This window comes from Typopeltis vanoorti, chromosome 3 (genome assembly GCF_054136105.1).
Source record: "Typopeltis vanoorti isolate ZY-2024b chromosome 3, IOZ_Tvanoo_1.0, whole genome shotgun sequence".
NCBI lineage: Eukaryota > Metazoa > Arthropoda > Arachnida > Uropygi > Thelyphonidae > Typopeltis > Typopeltis vanoorti.
The window spans coordinates 126,581,132-126,604,445 of record NC_143551.1 but is presented as its reverse complement, the minus strand read 5'-3'; the positions used below and the strand labels follow the sequence as shown (position 1 = coordinate 126,604,445).

At 35.5% G+C, this 23,314-nt stretch overlaps 1 protein-coding gene across 1 annotated transcript in view; it reads left to right on the top strand.

The window, feature by feature from the left end:
- Nucleotides 1-23,314, top strand: part of LOC150108543 (KICSTOR complex protein SZT2-like) — a 1,022,772-nt gene that overhangs the window by 396,541 nt on the left and 602,917 nt on the right. The window contains exon 26 of the mRNA XM_090390485.1: nucleotides 16,817-16,934. Coding sequence (XP_090246611.1) covers nucleotides 16,817-16,934 — 118 coding nt within the window. The remainder of the gene's footprint in view (nucleotides 1-16,816; nucleotides 16,935-23,314) is intronic.

The window sequence follows — 23,314 nt, the reverse complement described above, 5'->3', positions numbered from 1 at the left end:
ACTTGACATTCACTTGCACAATCACTGCCATCAGATAAAACATCTCCATGGCACACTACCCAATGTCAAATCCATAGACACATTTTTAATATTCTCTTCACCCTCTAACATGCTGCTGTTTCATAAGTCTGCACTTTTTCCCAAAGCATTCTTTGGAAAAGAGTGCTGACTTATGGAACATTCTACTGTTCTCTCTACTGCTGAATCCCAAGATTGAAACACTTATGTCATCCAGTGCCTCCCACTGTCTGCATTTAATGCACATGTGCATGCACACACCCACCCTTTCTTCACCTGTCACATATTTAACCCATGAGATGCATACATGCCACATGCATGTGGCACATGCATAACATGCTACAAAATCCTCAACTGTGCTACAGATAACCATATATATATATATATATATATATATATATATACACTATGGGGGAAAAAAAATACAAATTCAGCTGTTAAAATTGAAGGAAATACAGGAAGATAGTTTGATGTTAAATCAGGTATAAGACAAGGATGCACACTATCATCACTGTTGTTCATCATTTTCATATATAACATTATAGAAAAAAGTATTCAAGTATATCTTTAATATTCAAGATGCTAATCTTGGATACAAAATAAATGCAGTACAAGTCTGCAAGATTCCCTGACTAATTGAATAAATGCTGTTATAAATTTGGTATGAAAATCAGCAATAAAAAGATAAAGATGATGAAAATAGGCAGAAAGATTGAAAACAAAACATCAACTGCATTCTGAATGGGGAGTTTATATAACAAGTAAAACGTTTCAGCTATTTAGGCACAATTTTTAGTGAAGATTGCAAATTAAATTTGGAAATAGACAATATAAGTGGCACTGGTATGGTAGGAAATCAAGCGAATAAAGTTCTATTGAATAAGAGAGAAATTAATAAAAAGACTAAAAGGAGTAAAACATTTTAAATTTTAATGAGACCACAGATGTGAGATTTCCAAGATATATTAGAGGAGTGAAGTGAGGTGAACAGATGGCGTTAGTGGTAGAATCATTTAAAATGAAGATATTATAGAAGAAGCTTTATATCATTATCATTCAGAAATGTGTAAGCAGAGCTAATCTTAGATAGTATGGTTATTTAAACACAATGGGAGAAGCAAGATAAGCAAAGCAGGTATTTTATGCCAAGATTTCAAGTAAGTCTCGGAGGAAGACCAAACTCCAGGTGAACTGATGCAATTAGAAGTTTAATTTCAGAATCATGGACCATAATTCTACACTTTATATGATGACTGACAACTTCTTCCTCCTCTTGTGCTTTATCCCATCTATTTGGGGTTAGCCTTTTTTTTACATGATGCAACTTTACATTTGCAACCACAACCAACTTGTCACAGAGTATTTTTGTCTGTAGAAGTGTGTGTTCAGTGGGTCATTTTGCCTGTTCTGAGGGATGAAAAACCAGAGTTTCCGGGAGAAAAAATCCTCCACCTTTGTATTATGAGATCAGCTAACTTACTTTTAGTCGAAAGAGACCAGATAAAGGTTCTTCATGTCATGGATGGGAATTGAATCCAGGTCTTTCCGATCAAAGGGCTTCGTATATACTGACTGTGCTACAGAGGCTCTCTATATGATGACTGACAACATAATGGAAAAATTGCTGTAGAAGACTGAAATGTGAAGTCCGACAATGTGTTTTTTTCTCCAGAAGATGGAGAAAAAAACAGCTGTTTTTTCCCCATCTTCTGGAGAAAATGGAGAAAAAACAGATGGAGAAAAAACAGCTGTTTCAGCTAGAACTTTTTTACTACTGAAATTAGATTATTGAAAAAAACCAGTTTTTCAATGTAAACTTTTCATTCAGTACTACCATAGCATTCTGTACAATTCTTGATGGTGGTACATATCAGGAATTTGAAGATAATGGTGATGTAATTTGTTCTCTCTTCTTCACCTCCATCCTTTTTTTTATTTTTTTATGCCATCTAGTAGAGCCTTTTTCAGTGAATTAGAAAACTTCTGCAATATTTGGTTAAATTTCCTCTTCATCTCCTAATTAAGATAAATTCTCAAATTACAACTACCCAACTCATTTTCATAACTGTCATGATAAACTCTTTCTACACAATCTTTTTTGAATATATTCTCAGATTTTCTTGGCATGTATTGATATTGTACTGAGTACAAACTTATGTGACAGTATCATTACTTCCTTTCTCCTACAAGTGAAGCTTTTTTTTTAATTAATTCTACAATCTACTGATCTTTACTAGCTGCTTTAACAATATGATTTCTGAACTAAAAGGCCATATCAAGTAAAATACTCCAACTTTGTATTCATCAACTTTTTTCTAAGACTTTTTCATTCAATTCATATCCATCTAACATTATTTTCTTACTGAATAGAAAATACTAGCAATTGTTAACATAAAATTTTAAACTTCACTTCCGTGACTAAACTCAACCCTATATTTTAATATCGTGTAAAAAATTTAGCTCTCTGAACAGTTGACTTCTTTGTTGAACTTCACATCCTTAGCAAAGTGAGAAATTATTATTTTCTTAATATTTAAACCAATATGTGAATAAATTAAACAAAGGTCATAATACAGAACCTTGTTGTACCCTGTTCCTAACTACCTGACTTTGATGACTCTTATGAACACTGCTTTCTGTCATCTATTAGTGTCAATCAATTTCTTACCCATCTCAATAGGTGATCATTTCTTGTTATTTTAGCATATTTTGATCAGTAACTTATGTGGAACACTCCGTGTTTGGTCAGATTGTCTCATAGCTTCATCATAAAAAAATAAGTAAACAGCTTGGTCAAAACTGCTTTCCCCTTATAATAAATTTAGTTTAATCCTTTATCCAAGTGTAAGCAAACAAAGTTTGCGCCTGAAGTATCTTCAGGACTGAGGCAACTCGTAGTAAAGGCGGACCAAGTTCTTATCACTTCTTGTTTCAGTATCTCCCATAATGCAAAGCACATCTTGCAGACATGTATGATGCTATGCATTAAGGGCCTTTTGGCAACTCATATAAGTAAATATGACCTCTCCATTGTTTCTGCCTCAGTATCACCACTTCTGGGTCTGGCTCCCACTGAGGAGACCTCAATGAAGGTCGAAACCAGTCTGGGTAGTGGCCCTTCTCTTTATGCATAGCATTATACATGTCCGAAGGAGATGTGCTTTGCATTATGGGAGATACTGAAACAAGGAGTGCTGAGAACTTGGTCCACCTTTACTACGAGTTGCCTCAGTCCTGAAGATACTTCAGGCACAAACAAACTTTGTTTGCTTACACTTGGATAAAGGATTTAACTAAATTTATTATAGTCTAACCAAGTGGAAAATAAACTTCCAACATTCTTTCCCCTTAATGAAATTATGGTATTCCTTGCTCAGCAAATAATCCTTATTGAGCAGTCTTTATGAAGAATATTCTAGATGCAATTCCTGATTTGTTTTTCCATTAAGTTGTCAGTCATTATATAAAGTGGAGAATTATGGTCCATAATTCTCCATTTTATGTGATGAACCATCCTTATGAATTGGAATGACCCTTGCAAACTTCCAGTTGAAAGGGACTATTCCATATCTCAGCAATTCCTTGAAGATGATCAAAAATTAACCTGAAATTAACCTGAAAACATCTGTTTACTACCAAGGAAAAATGTATTCTATCTCTAACTTTATCATTTGGCATAAATTAAGATCAGAATCACTTACACATAAAATTTAAGTGATCAAAATTTTTTCTGACCAGTGTTAATGTATACCTACATAAACATATACAGTGTTTATACACTTGTAGATGAAATGATTATGCCTAATTTGTGTGTAATATCCTTATCTGTTTTACATATCTATAAAAGCTTTTCAAATTAATCTTAACATTTCTAGTTATAATTCAAATTTTACTTTACAGTCTTTAATTAGCAGTTTAGTTAATGCTAATCATTGCTTCATTGCTTCTGTATATAGAATTTGTGGGGGAAGTTAATCTGAGTTGGTGTTCATTAAACAGAAAGGGAAAGAAAATATTAGAAAAGATGGTAAGAAAAAAAGACTCAGACCAAGGCCTAGGTGAATTTGTGCAGATGGAAGTGTCTTAGAAGCCACTGAAATATAATATATGACTTAAAGTATATTGAAAAGAAATTATATTCTTGTCCTTTACCTAAATGTAAGTAAACAAAGTTTGCACATGAAGTATCTACACAACTGGGCTGCTTGTATATAGAGGCAGTTGCCTTAGTATCTCCTAATGCAAAACATACTTCCTTTTGGATGTATATATTGCTATGGCAGTTAATGTAAATTTTCAGCAGCCTCTATACAAGTATCCTAGTCATGACAATTGCTTATGCTTAGATAAAGTATTAAACAAGAATATAATTTCTTTAAAAATAATTTATTTTGTAACCAAATGAAAAATCTTTTGACTTTCTGATCCAGAGTATTTTTATAAGGTTATACACTTTTTACTATTTGCACTTGAAAAATATATGACTTCTATGTTAATCCTGTCTTGGTATTTTCATGAGTCTGGCTCCCATTTGATGAGATCCCAGTAAAGGTTGAAAGTGGTATGAGTAGTAACCTTACCAGAATACATGGCAATATACATGTCCAAAAGAAATGAGCTTTGCATTATGAAATACTAAGGCAATTGATATGAACTCATTAGCCTTTATGTATAAGAACTCTAGTCATGCAGATACTTCACATGCAGACTTTGTTTGCTTACATTTAGTAAGAGATTAAACAAGAAATTAATTTCTTGCCAAGTACAGTTTACTTTGTAACCAGGTGAAAAATCTTTCTACTGACTTATTGGAGTCCTGTCAAATAGTGGATTAATTTGGAAGAAAATTATTGATAGTATGAAGTCAATAATGTAAACTATTCATGTAGTACTATCATAGCACCCCATGTGTCCTTTGAGGGCACATATCAGGAATTTGATAATGATAAGCTTATTCTTTTAGCTGCATGCATTAGTATATGAAAACATGATACAATTCAAGTTTATTTGTTATTTTTTCTCTCTGCAGTTCATAGAAACATTTTCCCTATTATTACTTGGAATACCTTCATGTCTACATCCTGTCATTTGCTGTGAATACCCTTAGGTATTGTTTGTAAGTCTTTTAAAAACTTAATGGATTTTATGGCATCTCAGTGTGGATCCATCTCAAGTGGATACTATTACTACCGAAACCATTTCCAATTATTATCAAACTGATTCTGTAAATTAATATATCCACAACCATTTGCAGTGCATAATTTACTTGGAGTCCAATTATCTACATTGCTCTGACCATGGATTATTTAGATATCACATATGAGAGTTGGACTTGGGTATCAAATATGAGAGTTAATGAAATTAACTTTAACTCTTGACTTAACAGTTGACAGATCCAAACCAGCTACTACAGATGGTTTGGTTGTAACAATTAACACATTTTAACAGAAGTTCTAAATAAAGGATTTCACTTATTTCCATATGGTCTTATTTGTTTTGACAAACACTGCGAGTAAAAATGTGTGAAACTGGATGAAACTAAAATTGGAAGCATCCTGTGTGTATTTTAATGGGCATTCTAATTATGAAACATTGTTTCATCCAGCCAGTGAAACTTGTTATTGTATATAATTCCTACTATTTATCTCTTTTTTTTTATCTCTGCAATTGGTCCTGAAAAATATATGACCTTGAAACAAAACTTGACTTGAATTGATATATATGTTTAAGGATGGTCCACACGGTTAGCCTAGTGCAGGGATCGGGAGCTTTTTTGAACCAAAGGGCCATTCCACCAAAAAAATTAATTAAAACAAAACTTTGGGTGCCACAACTTCAATTCGATTTTTCCTGGTCACTCAAAGTTGCAGTTAGTTCAAGCTTAGGTAAATTTGTTTTTAATTCAGTACTTCCAGATATCAAATACCACTTTTATGTTTGCATATAAATTTTTGCTGAAGCAGTGTTTTCTTTTGCAATTCTTCAATTGCTTTTTTTCTGTTATCATCCTAAGGATATTTTGTACTGAAGTCCAGATGTTTTCCTCGAAAATGTCATTCAACATTACTTGATTTGTTATTTTGAAGTCATAGATGGCAAATTAAACATTGCGGATTTCCATTTACTTCTATAAATGCAAATTTCTCTATGCACATTTTATTGAATCCTCTGTTTTCTTCGATTATTTTTCTTTTTCTTGAACTCATATTAGGAAGGTTATTATTATCACAAATTTACCTGCAAGTAAAAACACAAATTCAGCATAATAAAAATTATTTGTGCATAACATTACCTGACACTAAATTAAACACCAGTTTAGTACCACAATAATTAAGTTAACTAACAGAATATTTATTTTGACAGTTAAAATCTGTACGTATCTAAAAACCATGATGTTTGACAGGACAGATGATCAGTTCAAATTTTTGTTGTGGTGCTAGTTACCTTACGCACTAGTAACGTAGTTGTCAGTTGTTCGTGTCATAAAATTTCATGCATAACACACGTCATATGCATATTATCTAGTGCCACGAACAGGCTGTATCAAAAAACAATATTTAGTTGTTTGTATTAATTATGTATCTTTTAATTCAATATAAAAGAGCTGCACTTTGTTCAGCCAAGAGCTCCATGTGGCTCCGGAGCTGCCTGTTCCTGACCCCTGGCCTAGTGACTATGCACTTCACAACCATATGCTTGGGGAAGGAGTATCCCAGGTTCGATTCCCGTCAGTGACGTGAGGAGCTGAAGGATCTTCCTCAGCCATAGCCAAGTTAGCCGGTCTTGGGTGTGGCCAGTAGGGTTTTTTCCCTAGTTTATTGTGGGTTTTTCATTCTGGAAAGCAGGCAAACCGGCCTTGAGAACTCAACACTACAGACATAGGATACACCAGGGCGTAGGGCTGATCACCTTATCCTGTGAACGGTTTGAGGTCCAATGATTAATAAACCCTCGACACCGCAAGGTAAAAGAGGGAAAGGAGGATGAGATGAGATATTTAAGGACTTTAAATGCTGAATTTCAATAAAATCTGTCTAGTAAAAACAATTTACCAGAATATTTCTGCATTTTGAAATGTATATAAAAATGAACTTTTTTTTTTCTGCTGCTTAAAGCTGCAGATGTGCAAACACTGTTTATTGTAAAATGTATAAAAAATGTCTATCGTTAAATCTAACCATGAAATATAATTAAGAAAAATAGGAGATACTACTGTTTCTTAGAAAGCACCACTTTGATTGATGCTTTGAGAAATGGATTAAGAATCAAGTTTATGATATATAAATATCATACACCAAAGTACAATGAAAAATAAGTAATGCATAAATAAGTTTAACAAAATCAGTGTACTTCACTCTCCTTGTTGGCATGGTATGGAAAGAAAGAAGAGGTTCAAGACAAGAGAAAGAAACATATGACAAAGTGGGAGAGTGAAAGTAAAGAGTAAGTGTTTTATGATAATATGATAGGAGGTTCTTAACAAGAGTGTGACACTTATTTTCGAGGTTTCAAATATTAATAGCATTAATGAGGCTCTCAAAATGCACAGAGGTAAAATTGAGAAAGGTGATTGTTTGACAACTCTGAATAAAGTGAAAAGTATGTATGAGAGAATATATGAAAGATTTATTGGAAGAAGCAAACAGAAGAGTGAGAAAGTGAAGATTGTGTTATGATATTATGATAGTCAAGTCAAAGAGTAGGGCCATAACTGCAAATGAGTCACTGCATTAGTTGTGCAAGAAATGACGTGCAGTTTGTCAACGTGTGTAGGGCTTATATAATGGTGATGGATTGCACTCAAATTAATTTGGAGTGAGGTGCCCAGAGAAAGTGTTTTCTGAGTAGGGAAGTACAAGAAATGTGAAGTTTAGTCTTTCAGGTAACAACCGCGAATGAAGTACTCAGTACAACGTATAAATGGACCTAAGGGAATGCTGCTGTTTATATATACTAATGCTAGATGCATTAGGAATAAGAGAGAGTTTGTGGTATTGGTTGGTGGTGCATCTTGACCCAAAATAAGGCAGTAACCAGGGATATATATTTTTTAGGGAGGATAGAGATAACAGGATAAGTGAGAGCTTCTACTGATAATAGCAAATGAATTGTAGCCAAAAAAAAAAAAAGAAAGTTGGTCAACAGGAGAACAAAGATATGGAATGCAGTGCATTTAAGGCTATCTGTTGTGAGACACAAGCATTACTGATACGGGCTAGGAAATGTAATGGTATATGTGGATGACATGTATTGGCAAATTAACACAATGAGTGCAAGCCAAGTAATTATTATGGGGGAACATCACGGCGGAAGAAAATGGATTTTATACACCCAGTAAGAGATAATTACATGAAATATCATGTGGTGGAGTGGGCCGCATTGCTTCTGGATATATGGAGAGATCATGCAGCCTTGACTTGGGAGGTTGCCAAACATGGAATTTTCAATTAAGAAAAGATTTATGCATAATTATAGAAGCAGCTGATTATAAGTTTAGGATGCAGCTTAAAGCACTGCCATGGCATAAGAATTTTCGAGGCAAGAATGTTAGTGGTGTATTGGAGATTATTATTATTATTACATCACACCTCCAGGGAGTCCAAAGACTCATCGAGGGAGGGTATCTACTCTACAACTCTAAGTCTCACTGCTCCACCAACCTTCATCATCTACTACCGACTACCACCACTAGTACTCTCACAGACAATCACAAACATCTATGCCCACGGTAGGGCTCGAACCCACAGCCCTTTGGCTGGAGAGCGGATACGTTAACCACTCGGCCAACCAGGCCGGCAGATAGTTGCAATGTGATTGAAGGAAGCAGTATCAGATTGTATACTCTAACTCCTACCCAATTTGTTCTACTGATCTTGGGTATACAAGATCAGGAGGACAAATTGGGTAGGAGTTAGATGAGTAGTAACATTATGCAAAGCTGGAGGGAAAAAAAAAGATGAAAGGTGAACAGCATAGTAACAATGGCAAAATCATATTGGAAGGGGAAATTAGCCAAGCAGGTCAAATTCCAGTCAGTTATTTTGCCATGTGGCAGGTAAAAGGAGTGATGACTATAGTAAGATAACTAAATAAAAGCTGATTGTAGGTAAGTGACAAGCAGACAAAATAGTGCAGGTACTGAGTGATCACTTTGCAAGTATCCTGGTGGAAATGCTGCATTGATGTGATAGAATCTGATGTGGGAATAGAGATGGTGAATTGGAAGTACTTTAGATACTGTAGAATCCCAGCATGAATGTATCATGATATTGAATGGAATTTTGTATCACAGGAATGTGTAAAGGAATTTTCTTTACCTCTGACTAGGCTGTTTAACTTATGTTTCTGCTCTGGTAGGATCCCAAGGCCAAGCACCATTGCAGAAAGACATTTCTAACACAGATCTATCTAATTATAGAGCATCATTATCTCAGTAGCAGTAGTATAAATTATTGATGAAGTTGGTCAAACACAAAATTTAGGGATGTGTGGATGAGAATAGGATACTATGTTGGGGACAGCATGGTTTTTGAATGAAGATTATGCCTTAGTAATTGATAAACCTATATTAGTGTGACAGTTGAATTGAATAAAGAAAATGGTTGCACAATAATGCAAAGGCAATTGACAGGATGTTATATGGAACTGTGATGCAAATGAAACATTCAGGGATGAGTATGAGACTGGTGTTATGGATATGTAGCTGATTAGCTGTTACCATAGAGTAGATATATAGAGGAGCAGAATTCAGGAGAAGGCATGTGACTAGCAACATGCCACATAGCTGTGCTTGGACTGCTGTTTTTTAATTTGTATATTAATTATATATTTCCCTTCATATGATTGAAGGGAAATAAATACATTTAGGATTTCATTCTAAAAATGAATTTCCCTTCAAAATGATTTGAAGAGAATTCAATTTACACACGTTTTACACAATTTTACACAAAAGGATTCGAAGGGAAATATTCAATTTGCTGATGGTGCAAAATTGTGTATCCTAATAGTTAATCAGTGTGATGTACAGAGGTTGCAGAATGATTTAAATAAGTAGACAATATAAGCAAAAGATAATAAACGTCAGTTTAATGTGGATGAAAATTTATGAAATTTAGGATGGAAGATTACAAGTTTTGTACTGCATTTAAAGAAATGTACTCCAGAAATTAATGACGCTGAAGATTTTGTGGATGTTTTGGCAGATAGTGAGTTAAAGTTCAGAGATATGTGTTGCAGAAGTGGTCAGAGAACTTCAGATGATTAGTTACTTGATGATTATTATTAGCTATATTGAATATAGCTTGGTTATTGAAAAATATGCCAACAAACAGAAATAAGAAAACTACCATTCCTCTTTTTAGTCAACTTTGGTATGACCATATCTGGATTTTCGTTCACAGATTTGGTTATGTGGGTTTCTTGGAGATGACCATATAGTGAAAAGGATCCAAAGGCAAATATCTGAGGTGGTGAGTAATTTATGGAATGCCCCATGGGATAGGTTGAGGGGTTGCAGAAGTTAGTTGATAGAAAATAAGGGATATAATAGAAATGCATAAGTTAATAAAAGGGCTTTATAGAATTTGATACAGAGGATATTTTTCATTACTTAACTGGAGGAAGATGAACAATAGATCATTCCTGGAAATTGAGATAGCATGGTTAGTAATATATCGATACTATATTTTTTGCTTGGAGAAAGTGGTGGATGAATGGAATGGGTTTGAACAGTCTGTTATGAGTTTTTTTGTGTTCAAGGAGTGTTATAATAAATTAAAGATGCCAAGAAATTATAACAAATTCTTGGTTTAATACCAAGAATATAATTTCTTGGCATCTTTAATTTATAGTATAACCAAGTGGAAAAACTGTCAACACATATCTCTGATCCAGAGTAATTTAATAATAAGGTATGTACCTTTTCACTATTTGTATATGAGAAGTATATGACTTCTGAATTAATTCAACCCTGGTATCTGATGGCTGCTTCATTGATGTGCGTGTGTATAGATGCAAATGACAAATGTCTTGAATGACATATGGTGATTTGAGTTTTAAAGCGATGATGTCTGACGTTTGGGATTTTGACAGTTGATATAAAATGTGATTCAAGGAATTTTGACTAGTAAATTTACTAGTAGTAAATAGTTTTACTACTATAATTAATTGGTTTATTTTTTTAAAGAGGTCCAAAGAATCAGCTAAGTAGGTAAGTCAACAAATTTCAAAACAAGGGCGATACGCTAGGCCTACTGCCATTAGTATTGCCATTGCTTCATTTACTTCATTAGAAACTGTCTACTTATTATTGTGGAAAGGCATGGCCTGCTCTACAGAACAAGGCTTGGGTCTAACATGGATGCACCATACGAAGAACTTAATTTTAAACAGCTTCTGGCAATATTTAAACACGTAGGCAATCTGCTTCATACAAAATGGCCAGGAAAAGTTGTAGTTCATGAAATAAAAGAAGGTGATACAGATGACTCTCAACTCTTAGAACTTCTTCAAGACAGCGCTAGCGAAATAGCAAATGCTGAGGATAATCCCCTTACCGACCACACCAATTATCAGGAGGTTCGTCCTCGCAAAACTGCAGCCTCTGAACCACTCAATGCTGATGAAATGGAAGAAGATGGCCCTGTCCCGGACTCTCCTACCTCCTCAAGGGAAAAGATACCCCCGATTATTCTGTGTGAAAAGAATAAGTGGATGTCGCTAAGGACTGCGATGTACAACTTACAGATCTCATACAGCCAAGCGAAAAATGTCATGGATGGTATTAAAATCCAACCCAGGACAGTGATGGATTATCAACGGTTAACCTTTGAATTGAATACCAGAGGTATTCAATACCACACTTTTTCACTAGGATCAGAAAAAAACCTCAAGGTAGTGATTACAGGTGTATCTGAAGATGTTTCCACAGAAGAAATCGTTGCAGATCTACACCAGCAAGATTTACCACCCATAAAGGTCAGCAGAATGACCAGCAGAGACAGGACTCCAATGCCACTGGTATTAGTAGAGATTAGTCAAACCTACAAGCACATATATGATCTGACGTCCATCTGTGGACTGAAAATCACTATAGAACCATTAAGGAAAAGGGTTTCAACAGGACAATGCCACAGATGTCAGAAGTTTGGTCACGCCCAGAAAATGTGTAAGGCTGAATTTAAATGCTTAAAACGTGGGGTCGGCCACCCAACAAATACATGCTCTAAGCCAAAATTCACCCCGGCTAAATGTGCCAACTGTGGCGGTCCTCACTGCCAACTACAGAGGATGTGTGCACAATCCAAGAAATAGAAAACCAGAAGAAGGAACATACTCTTCCTCTCTTAGCACACTTACATCAGAGACTGCTTCACAGCCTCCTAAAGATCAACATAAAGGGTCAGAAGCCCATCTGCTGAAGTCAGAGGCCCCTAAGAAAACAACTCAGAAACAACAGTTTAGGACATATGCAGATATAACTCGCCCTAAACAGACATCCCTGGAACAGCCAACATCACATCCAAATCTGACAGCTATCATTACCTCTTCCTTGCCAAATATGCTGTTGGATTTTAGCAGATCCAACCCCTCACTATGCTATACAAATAGATTTCTGAAGGACACGCAAGTTATTATCTCAGCACTCACTCATGAACAGAAATAAAATAAAACCAGATTCTTTACAGATCATAGCATGGAATGCAAATGGTTTAAGAGGTAGAATCTTGGAGCTCTGGGAGTTCGCCCAAAGGCGTCAGCCAGATATACTCTTGATAAATGAAACCCATCTCCGACCATCAGATAATCCCAAAATAAATGGATACCAGATGTACAGAACTGCCAGATTATCCTGCAGATGAGGCGGCACTGCTATTTACATTCAAAATTACATCAATCATCACTCCATAAATATTCCATCCACCATTAATCTTGAGATTACAGGCATAGAAATTCCCACGTGCACGGTTGGCAAACTAAAGATTTTCGCAGCATATAATCCTCCGCAAAAAACATTACTGTTTTCAGATCTGAATGCTGTACTGATCAACAGGGAGCATGTCATTATGGCTGGTGACTTAAATGCCAAACATCCTATCTGGAATAGCTGTTCCATAAATAAAAATGGTTACATCCTCTCCTAACTATTCTGGATCCAACAATGTGGTTGTGGCAGGCCCCACAGTGCCTACCCATCACAACACATATGGTCGGGCTGATGTACTAGACATAACTATCCTACAGAATGTAAGACTCCAGTACAGTGTAGTAACTCTAAATGATCTTTCATCTGACCACAATCCCATTCTATTAAAGCTGGGAAACCAGGATAACCTGTCTCCTCCCCCCTCCCCCCCCACTCATATATACCTTGGGATAAGCTATCCAAAGTATTCCCAAAATATATTGGTCCTGTACCGTTGATTAAATCCACAGAGGAAATTGAAACAGCTATAAAGGATCTAACTAAACAAATCAACACTGCTGTTGCAGCTGTAACTATTTCCAGAACTCCCCAGATCAAACCACTTGGCAGAAGACATTATGAACTTGATCAGAGAAATGTTGTAATAGGTTTCACGGTATAATAAGAACACAGATGGTTGAGAAAATACACTGTTACACCGGATTGTGGTTGTCTTACATTTGTAACCACTGTTACACCGGATTGTGGTTGTCTTACATTTGTAACAAACTTTGTGTTGTGTGCTCTGAAGATGCTGGATATAATACCAGCGAAATATTAGCTTTAAGTTAATAAATAGTTATTTTCTTAACCATCTGTGTTCTTATTATACCATGAAACCTATTACAACATGTCTGATGAACACATAAGCCTATCTGCACGTATTGATCAGAGAAAAGAACAGAGCAAGAAAAAAGATATCACAACATGCGAGCACCTCAAGATAAAAGAATCTTGAACAGATTCAACTCTGCAGTTAGAGATGCCCTCACAGTGCACAGAAATCAAATTTGGGAAAGAAAATTGAATTCTGTCTCTCCTGACAATCACTCCATATGGAATCTTATCAAAAACATCAAGAATAAAAACAAACCTCTTCCTCCTCTCCAAACAGATACTGGCCTTATCCATACCAATGCAGACAAAGCCGAGGCAATAGTAACATCTCTAGAAAAGCAATGCAAACCCTCATATGACCATCTCGACTTCAATCACATATACAAGGTTCATCGACATGTCAGATCTTCACTCAAACTTTCTGTCACATGCTCTAGTCAAATTGCACCCACATCACCTGTAGAATTATACGATCAAGAAGCTTAAAAACAAAATGGCTCCTGGACCTGATGGAATCACAAACAGGGTGATGATAAAACTACTACCCCACACAGCTATTGTGCATCTGACTAACATTATAAACTCCAGCTTACACTACAAATATTTTCCTTCCCACTGGAAACTAGCAGATGTAATCCCAATCCATAAATATGGAAAAGGCCCGTGATCACCTCAAAACTACAGACCAATTTGCCTCATCTCCAACCTAGGCAAAATTGCCGAGAAAGTCATTCTCACTACACTCCAAGAACTAGTGCACAAATTAAACATTCTTCCCAAGGAGCAATTTGGATTCTGACAATTTCACAGTACCACACAAGTATACAGATTGGTGGAATATGCTACCACAGGATTTAACTGGCATCATTGCACTGGGGCTGTTTTCCTTGACATAGCCAGTGCATTCGACAAAGTCTGGCACTACGGCTTGCTATATAAAATGATAACATCTGGAATACCATCGGAAGTGGTTCACCTGATCAGATCATACCTCTATGATAGGTGCATGCAAGTTAAGCTAAATGGCACACTCACCATACAAAAACACGTCTTGGCTGGTGTCCCACAAGGATCACTACTGGCACCAACTCTTTTCTCCATTTATGTGTATGATATTCCGCACAACCTGCTGCCATCTATCAAAACTTTATATGCGGATGATACAGCGATATTAGCCAGATCTTTAAAACCGCACCTAGCAATCAAAAGACTGCAAGAAAATCTACTGATAATTGAACAATATTTCACGGAATGGCAACTGAAAATAAATCCTCAGAAAAGCGTAGCCGTACTGTTCGCCAGAAGATCAATGCTTCTTACCGGACATGTTCTCCTGTTTAACACAGAAATTCCTTGGCAGTCTGAGATCAAATATCTTGGCATATTGTTGGACAGAAAATTGACTTTCAGCTCCCATATCAAGTCTCAATGTTTAAAGACATCAAAAATCATTGCACAGCTCTATCCTTTAATAAACAGAAACAGCAAATTGAGCACCAGAATCAAACTACTTATATATAAATTGATAATTTGTCCTGTACTCATCTATGCTTCTCCGGCTTGGAGTCATACTGCTAATACTAATATCCTCAAACTACAACGTGTGCAGAATAAATGTCTCAGAATAATCCTGAACGCGCCATGGTTCATCACACTGTGCAACTTCACCGGGGCACAGAAGTCCCCTATATTTATACCTTCATGCAGACTATAGCAACTAAGTTCTTTTCAATAGCATCTGTACATCCTAATAATCTAATTCAACCAGCTGCAAATTACAACGCAACCGATTACACCAAGTACAAAAGACCAAAAGCTATTTTAAACTGCAACCTCAATGATTAATCCTCAGGCCCACTCACGGCGAGCAACAGGCTCATTAATATTTTTCCTCTCACAGTTTTCCTCATCAGACAGCAGGGAATATGAAAAGCATCTGCTTCACCCTTTAAGTCAATAAAGTTGAAAGTTGAACCTTGGTATCCCTTCCTGGTCTGGCTCCCACTGATGACATTTATTAATGCTTGTCATTGGATTTGCCTACTTCACAAGGAGTAGAAAGAGATTCTACTTGGTGGCAGGTTTTTGCCTGTTACTGGGTGGAACCATCAATGAGTTTACCAGAGCAATTCAGGTCAGTTTAGTAGTGATCCTTTCGGGTCATTCAGTGAGATTTAGAGTGATCTTGTAGACCACTCAGAGTTGTTGGAGAGGTATCCCTGCACTTAAACATAGCTCAATAAAGGTTGAAACCGGTCTGGTAGTGCCCCCCCCCCCTCATAATGCATAGCATTGTACAAACCAGAAATGATGTGTGCTTTGCATTATGGCAGTTGATGTGAAGTCATTAACCTCTATATACAAGTAACCTAGTCATGAAGATACTTCATGGGCAAACTTTATTTGCTTATACTTGGATAAAGGATTAAACAAGAATATAATTTCTCAGCTTCTTCAGTATTTTGGCTAGAGTTAGTGTGATCCTTCAATGATGAAATTTTTGTACACCATGTTGATGCTAATTCTAAGGATTAGCTAAATCAGAAGGGTATATATTGCCTGTTTATTAGCTCATTCACAGTACTAAATGCACAATAGGTTCACAACTTTTCATGGTTAGATTCACATAAATTAAAAAAGAAATTAACTTAAAAAACTACCAGGCTAAATAAAATAAATGCATATATAAGTTAAATATTGTCGATAAATATGTACCCCAACATGGTACTTCCATTAGGCTTAAATTCGTTATCTTTTCATCATGCACCATGTCATTGCAGTGAAAAATTTCTAAAGTTTTAGAATTTTGTGATGCACCATGTGGTGATTTAGGTTACAAAAGTAACATAAAACCTTTCTTCTTAAGTCTCTTTTTTTTTATTGGTTTTATAAATCCTGTGATTTCTTCATATGATACCCATTTAAAATGTCTTTTGTACACATTATAATCTTCACAATAGAAGCATGTTATTACATTTGCCTTCATTAATTTCAAAGGTTGAATCTGATAACAGTATTGCTATGAATGGTAATGAATCAGTCATGAAACAGACTGGAAAAGAAGCACCAAAAGCACCATTGACTGAGACTGAATGTCTGCATGAAGGGGATAGTGGTAAGAAAAGTATTTAGAAATTTTATTTATGTATGTGTACCTATATGTGTGATTTACAATTTATCACCTCATGGATTAAACTGTGATTTATAGTGCATGATAGAATATTTTTTTAATCTGCTCTTTTGCTCTTTTATATGCCCTTTTTTAAATGCTCTTTTATATCAGTATTATTTTAAAAACCACATGGAAATGTGTGGTTTTGACACATTTCCATGTGGTTTTTAACACCTTCAGCAAATGCCATTTTATATGTTTTATTTGTTTTTTATATGAAATTTTGAAAATCTTATTCTGCAGGATGTGACTTCACATATCCATGGCAACATCATTGTTCAAATATTATTTTTGAATTTTTCAAATATTATTATTTTGCATAATGAGTGGTGAGAGTATTTCATATTCTCACCATTCATCATGGGAAAAAAAAGAGAACTATTTTTAACTGCCTTCTTCCAGGAATAACTCACCATTGCATGATTGTTAAGCTCTTGTCAATGCACACACAAATAAATATTTGAATCATATAATTACTCCTTATTTTAGTCACATAAGCTCCCACAGATGGTTCTGCTAAGGAAGAATATGAGAAATTTTTTGAGGCATTTGAGGAAAAGTCAGACCTTGTTGGAGATCCACATTGTAGAGTAGGAAGAGAACAGATTATCAAATATGTAGAAATGTCTTGAGAAAATTTGGAAAAAAAAACTTCAAAGCTAATAATAATAGTGAGTACCTACTGGATTTCTGTCCAGGACATGGACTTATCATTATTAACATAAGGTTCCAACATAAACATTTGCACTCACATGGATAGAACACAAGAAATAAAAGCCTCATTGACTTTGTTATTGTTGATAGCAGTGTCTTCATGCTGGTTCAGGACACAGGGAATTTGAAACAGGAAGTGATCGGGTGTACAGGGGATTTGAAACAGGAAGTTGTCACAATTTAGTTTTTTTTTTTTTGGATAAAATTTAATATCATACACACAACATATCATACATATACATATCATATACAATATCACACACACAACATCCAATGGCAATCCATTCTAATCATGCACCATAAAATGAAAATTTCTGCTAACATTTTATGTACCATTTCAGAAGTTTGTAACTCACAATCATATCACCAATCTTTCTCCTGTTTGCTTGTATCTTCAGCCTACAAATTCTCAGTTTGTCTTCATAATCGGTATTTCACAATCTTGATATCATTTCTGACACTCCATTGTACTCTCTCCACTGTATTAGAATCATCATGGAAACCAGGAGACCAGACTTTCATGCAGTAGTCCAAGTGTGGTCTTATCAAGGCCTTATAAAAGAGGCAAAATGACTTCCTCATTTTAACATATCAAAATTCATTTCAGCATCGCAATTATTTTTGAGTTGTATTTGCTGTCTTTGCTAAATGGCCTTTGGATTACAACTTCTTATCTACTAAAACTCCATGACCCCTAGCTTAATAAGTTTTTCTAGCATAATTTCACCAGTATAATACAATATTGGATATCTAATCACATCAAACTGCATGACCTTACATTTATTAACATTGAACCAACAGCCATTTTCCATTGCTCACAATTCCAGTGTATTTAAATCATTCTGCAAGTACTGCATATCAGCACACTGCTGATTACCCTACCTATCTTTGCATCATCAGCAAATAGCTGTGTCACATGTCAAATCCTTTCCAATGTGATTAATGTACAGATTGAATAACAGTGGACCAAGGACTGATCCTTGAGCCACACCACTGCTTACCTCGAATTTTGCAGATTCAAGATTACAAAAACAAGTTGCCCTTGAACAAATTGTCTAAAAAAATACCACCATTCTATCCCTTTTCCTTATGACTTAACTAATTTGTCAAAAAAATCATAACTGCTATTGAAAAAGTATAAACTGATATTTATTAACCCTATTTATAAGAGGTAGAAGAACCTATAGCACATCATGCTGTATGATGTGCTAGGTTCTTCACCATTGAGTGGTGAGTGGTGCAAATGAGGGTTAGGAAAAAAAAACTCCTCTTAATTTCCCAACATTTTGACCTTCATTCAAAGGTCATCATCTGGAGTATATGCAAATATACAAGGACAAACTATATTACATTTCACGCAGTAAGCTAAAGAAACTGTGATTTGATCACCGGTTATTCTACTGGCATGACTTCTAGTGAAAAAAAAAAAAAAAGATCCAATAAAATTAAAAATTAATTAAATATTTAGATCAAATATTTAATTAATTATAAACTAAATTCAAAGCTAAATTCTATTTAAGATAACATTGGAGAAACATTCTTTCATATTGATAGTTTTCTTACATTAACAATGATGTCCTACTTTTAACATGACAGTTGTTATATTACATTTAAGATTCTGGATCATCTACAGTCTTGTTTATAGTTAGCTCTTAGGATGAAAGGTTCCATTGGTATGTGCCTTCCATATGCTTGGGATTTTTATACCATCATTATTGTTCAGATTGGGATGGTTCATAAGAATCTCACAGGCTTCCTTAAATTTGCGTTCATACCATGTTTTGGTGTGATGTAAACAACTGGTGCTTTTCCAGTCAATTCTATGTAAAGTGTTCAGGGCATGATCAGAAAGGCTAGCTTCACCATAGTTATTATATTTAATGTGTCGTTTATGTTCCTTTTGTCTGATAGGAATTGTGCGTCCTGTTTTCCCTATGTATGGTAGATTACGGGTGCAATAAATACGGTATAATCCAGGGTGGGCCAGTGGAGGGAGTGGGTCTTTGGATGAGTTGAGTAAGCTTTTTAATTTTGCAGGAGGTTTAAAGGTGGCTTTGAGATTATATTTCTGTAGTATTCTGTTTATTTTATCTGATGTCCCTTTAATGTAAGGAATGATTATAGTTTTATTGTAGTCTGATTTATCTTTGTTTTTTAATTGAGGTCTTGTAGAGAATTTTGTTAATGGTGTTTTGGCTGTAACCATTTTTTAGAAAAGTATTGCTGATAACTTTAAATTCATCTTTCAGTGCTTGTTCATTGGAGCAGATCTTCAAAGCCCTGTTTTTTGAAGTATTAATGACACCTAGTTTTTGTGTTGGGTGGTGGTAGGAGTTTATGTGTATATATTGGCCAGTGTGTGTCTGTTTCCGGTAAACAAAGGAAAGACAGCCAGAAGGAAGACGTGTGACAAGTGTATCTAGAAATAGAAGTGTTTTCTGTTTCAATCTCAATTGTAAACTCTATGCATTTGTGTTGTTTGTTTAGGTGGCTAAGGAAAGTGTTTAGCATCTGGCGGCCATGGGGCCAGATCACGAAAACATCGTTAACGTATCTAAGCCAGACTTTGGGTTTTAAAGGAGAGAAATCTAGAGCATGTTGTTCAAAATGTTCCATATAAAAGTTAGCAATTGGGGAGGGATAATGGCGAGCCCATGGCTGTGCCTTCTTTTTGTAGGTAGAAAGCGTTTTGCCATACAAAATCACCAGAACATAATACATGCGCAAAGAGTGCCATGATATCTGGAGGGAATTTGTTCTGTAAAAGAAGGATTGTGTCATTCGTAAAGAGGGCAGAGATGTCAAAACTGACTAATAAATCATCTACTAATTTCTTGGCATAATTCAGGCTGTCTATATCTTCGGCTATCGGCCGGAGTGGTGTGTTTTTGTTTGTCTATCTTAGGTATACCATAAATTCTCTGGGAATGAGTGTAGTGTGGAAGTAATTTTTTGACTCTATCTTCAGGCAGTGGAGTAATTGATTTACGTAGTTTCTCTGTTTTCTTTTTTATTCTATTGGTTGAGTCGTAGTTAACAGGCTGTCTTTGTTAACTTTGCTGTGTACTATTGTCCGAGTATAGATTTATTTTTTTCTAAATATGTGGTTCAGTTTAGAATAATGGTGGCACTTCTTTTATTGGCTCTAGTTATTCCAATGTTCGGATTTGATTTTAATGATTTCACTGCTGTTAATTCGTGTGTTTCGTTAAGTTGCTTGTTATTGTTTTCTTATAATTTATATTTTAAATGTTGGCAGTTTCTAAATGTATTTCATCTGCTATGGTATTTGGGATGAATCTTTAGCCTCTTTCAATATTGCAAATAAAATCCAGTTTGTTCATCGATCTAGGTGCTATGGCAAAATTTAGAGCTTTGCTGAGTAGCGAGAGTTCATCTTTGTTTAAGGCATGGTTGGATAGGTTAACTACATTACTGTTACCTGCAGGTGATTGGTGACTCCTGTTGTTTCTTGCTTCTGGTTGGTTGTTAACGTTCACTGCAGGGAAATTCAATTTTTGTCCATTAGTTTTGTCGATCTTTTTGTCTATGAAATTTGGATATGAGATTTTCTTTCTTAGTTTGAAGGATATGGTTTGCCATGTTGTCCATAATCTTTTCTAGAATAATCCAAATATCTGCATTCAAGTAATTTGAAAGTTCAGATTTTTCATTTTGTACCTGGTTTTGAGTAATGGCCAAGTTTTTACTAGTAGCCTGCCTGGATCTGTTCTCTGTGTAACGCTTCTCCATGCAGTGGTATATTCGTTGTGCCTTTGTTGAGGTAAATTTTCTCTTTAGTTTGATGCAATTCAGAATGATATTGCTGTCCCTACAACGTTTTAAAAATGCCAGTCGATTGATCAAAACAGAAATACGAATCTTCAACTTACTATATTAATTGCATTGCTTGTGGGTCGAATCTCCATGAATTATCAGAATCCTTTCTTTTGGTGTTGCACGGTGATCAACATTCATTTTGGAAATTATGGACTTTACAACAGTGTTATAAATAACTATTTTTAATTTCCCGATGTTTCGACCTACATATCAAGGTCATCATCTGGAGTATATACAAATATACAAGGACAAGCTGAGTTACATTTTGCACAGTAAGCTAAAGAAGGGCGAAACATCGGGAAATTAAAATAGTTATTTATAACACGGTTGTAAAGTCCACAATTTCCAAAATGAATGCTGATCACAGTGCAACACTAAAAGAAAGGATTCCTCTTAACATTTTTCTTCAAGAGTTGGACATTATAAGTAAGTATTGGGGAAATGATATATGTTGAAAGGCTGTCCACAGAACCAAGAGAAGTAGGTTCAGTGATCTGTAGTGGAGCTGAAAAGGTATGTTGGAAAGCTGCTGTTTATGTTTTAACAGGTCCAATGGAAAGCAGAGCAAATGGTTGAAGCCATTTCCTCTTATTACCTCCCCTATGGTGGAAGTCATTTCAGTGGTGTAATGTCCATGGAAATACCTGAAGAAAAGACAGGCGAAACATTGCTTCTATGAGATAATGGTTGAAGTGAGTTAGCAAGGAAGGGATCATCCAAATTGTTCTCCTCCAAACAGCATAGCAATTTTTCTAAGGGGCACTAACCTGAACATGTGAGCAGTATTCTAAGGTTTCATGGAATGAAAGGCACCATCTGGAGTGGAATTTTTTTTTAAGGCTTTATACCTCTAAACAGAAATTTCCAGCTGTTGTGATGTGTTTATGCTAGGAGAGGCCTGAAGTAAATGTCAGTTTGTGTGTGTGTGTGTGGGGGGGGGATATGCAGAGATAAGAAAGAGAGATCTAATTCTATTTGGCAATTTATGGATGAATTACTAAGAATAAAAATGGGTAAGCTGAGATCACTTTTGTATGGGGGAGAGAAAAAAGAAGCTGGGACTGCATTTTGGTAGTATTGAAGGTGGCAGTGACCAGATTAACCTTGCTTCAGTGAAGGATGTTTTGGAGATAACCATTTAAATTAGTACCTATTGCAGATGATCTTGGAATTGAGATTTCTGTACTACACAGTTATTGGCACAGTTGTGAATAGGTTTATTGGTTTTGAAAATAAGCCATTTATGTGTGAACTCAGTCCACCTTTGCCACAAGTTGCCCCAGTCCTGAAGATACCTCAGGCACAAACTTTGTTTGCTTACGCTTGGATAAAGGATTAAACTAAATATATAATTTATAGTCTAACCAAGTGATAAAAAGAACTTTCAACTTCCAAGAAAGAGGAAAGGGATAGATAATCTTGAGGATCTCCTGTATTAGAAGTTTAAACAGGGAAGCCATCCACCATGACATGCAGTGAATGACTGGAGAAAAGCTAGCTGCCCATCATAGTGGTTTTATACAGTAGGAGATAACAGTAGCTTATGTGTACTTAATGTCATAAGTATTTGGAATAAGAGACAGAAAGATTAGTTTTTGGTATTAATTAGTTTAACTTGACCAAAAGTTGTAGACATTAGTGAGATTTGGTTGGTGGATGATGTTGTAGTCACAGGGATAGTACACAAAGGATATAGTATTTTCAGTGGGGACAGAGGGAACAGAATTAGCTTTCTTAATGACAGAGAATAACTGAAGCCAAAAATTGTA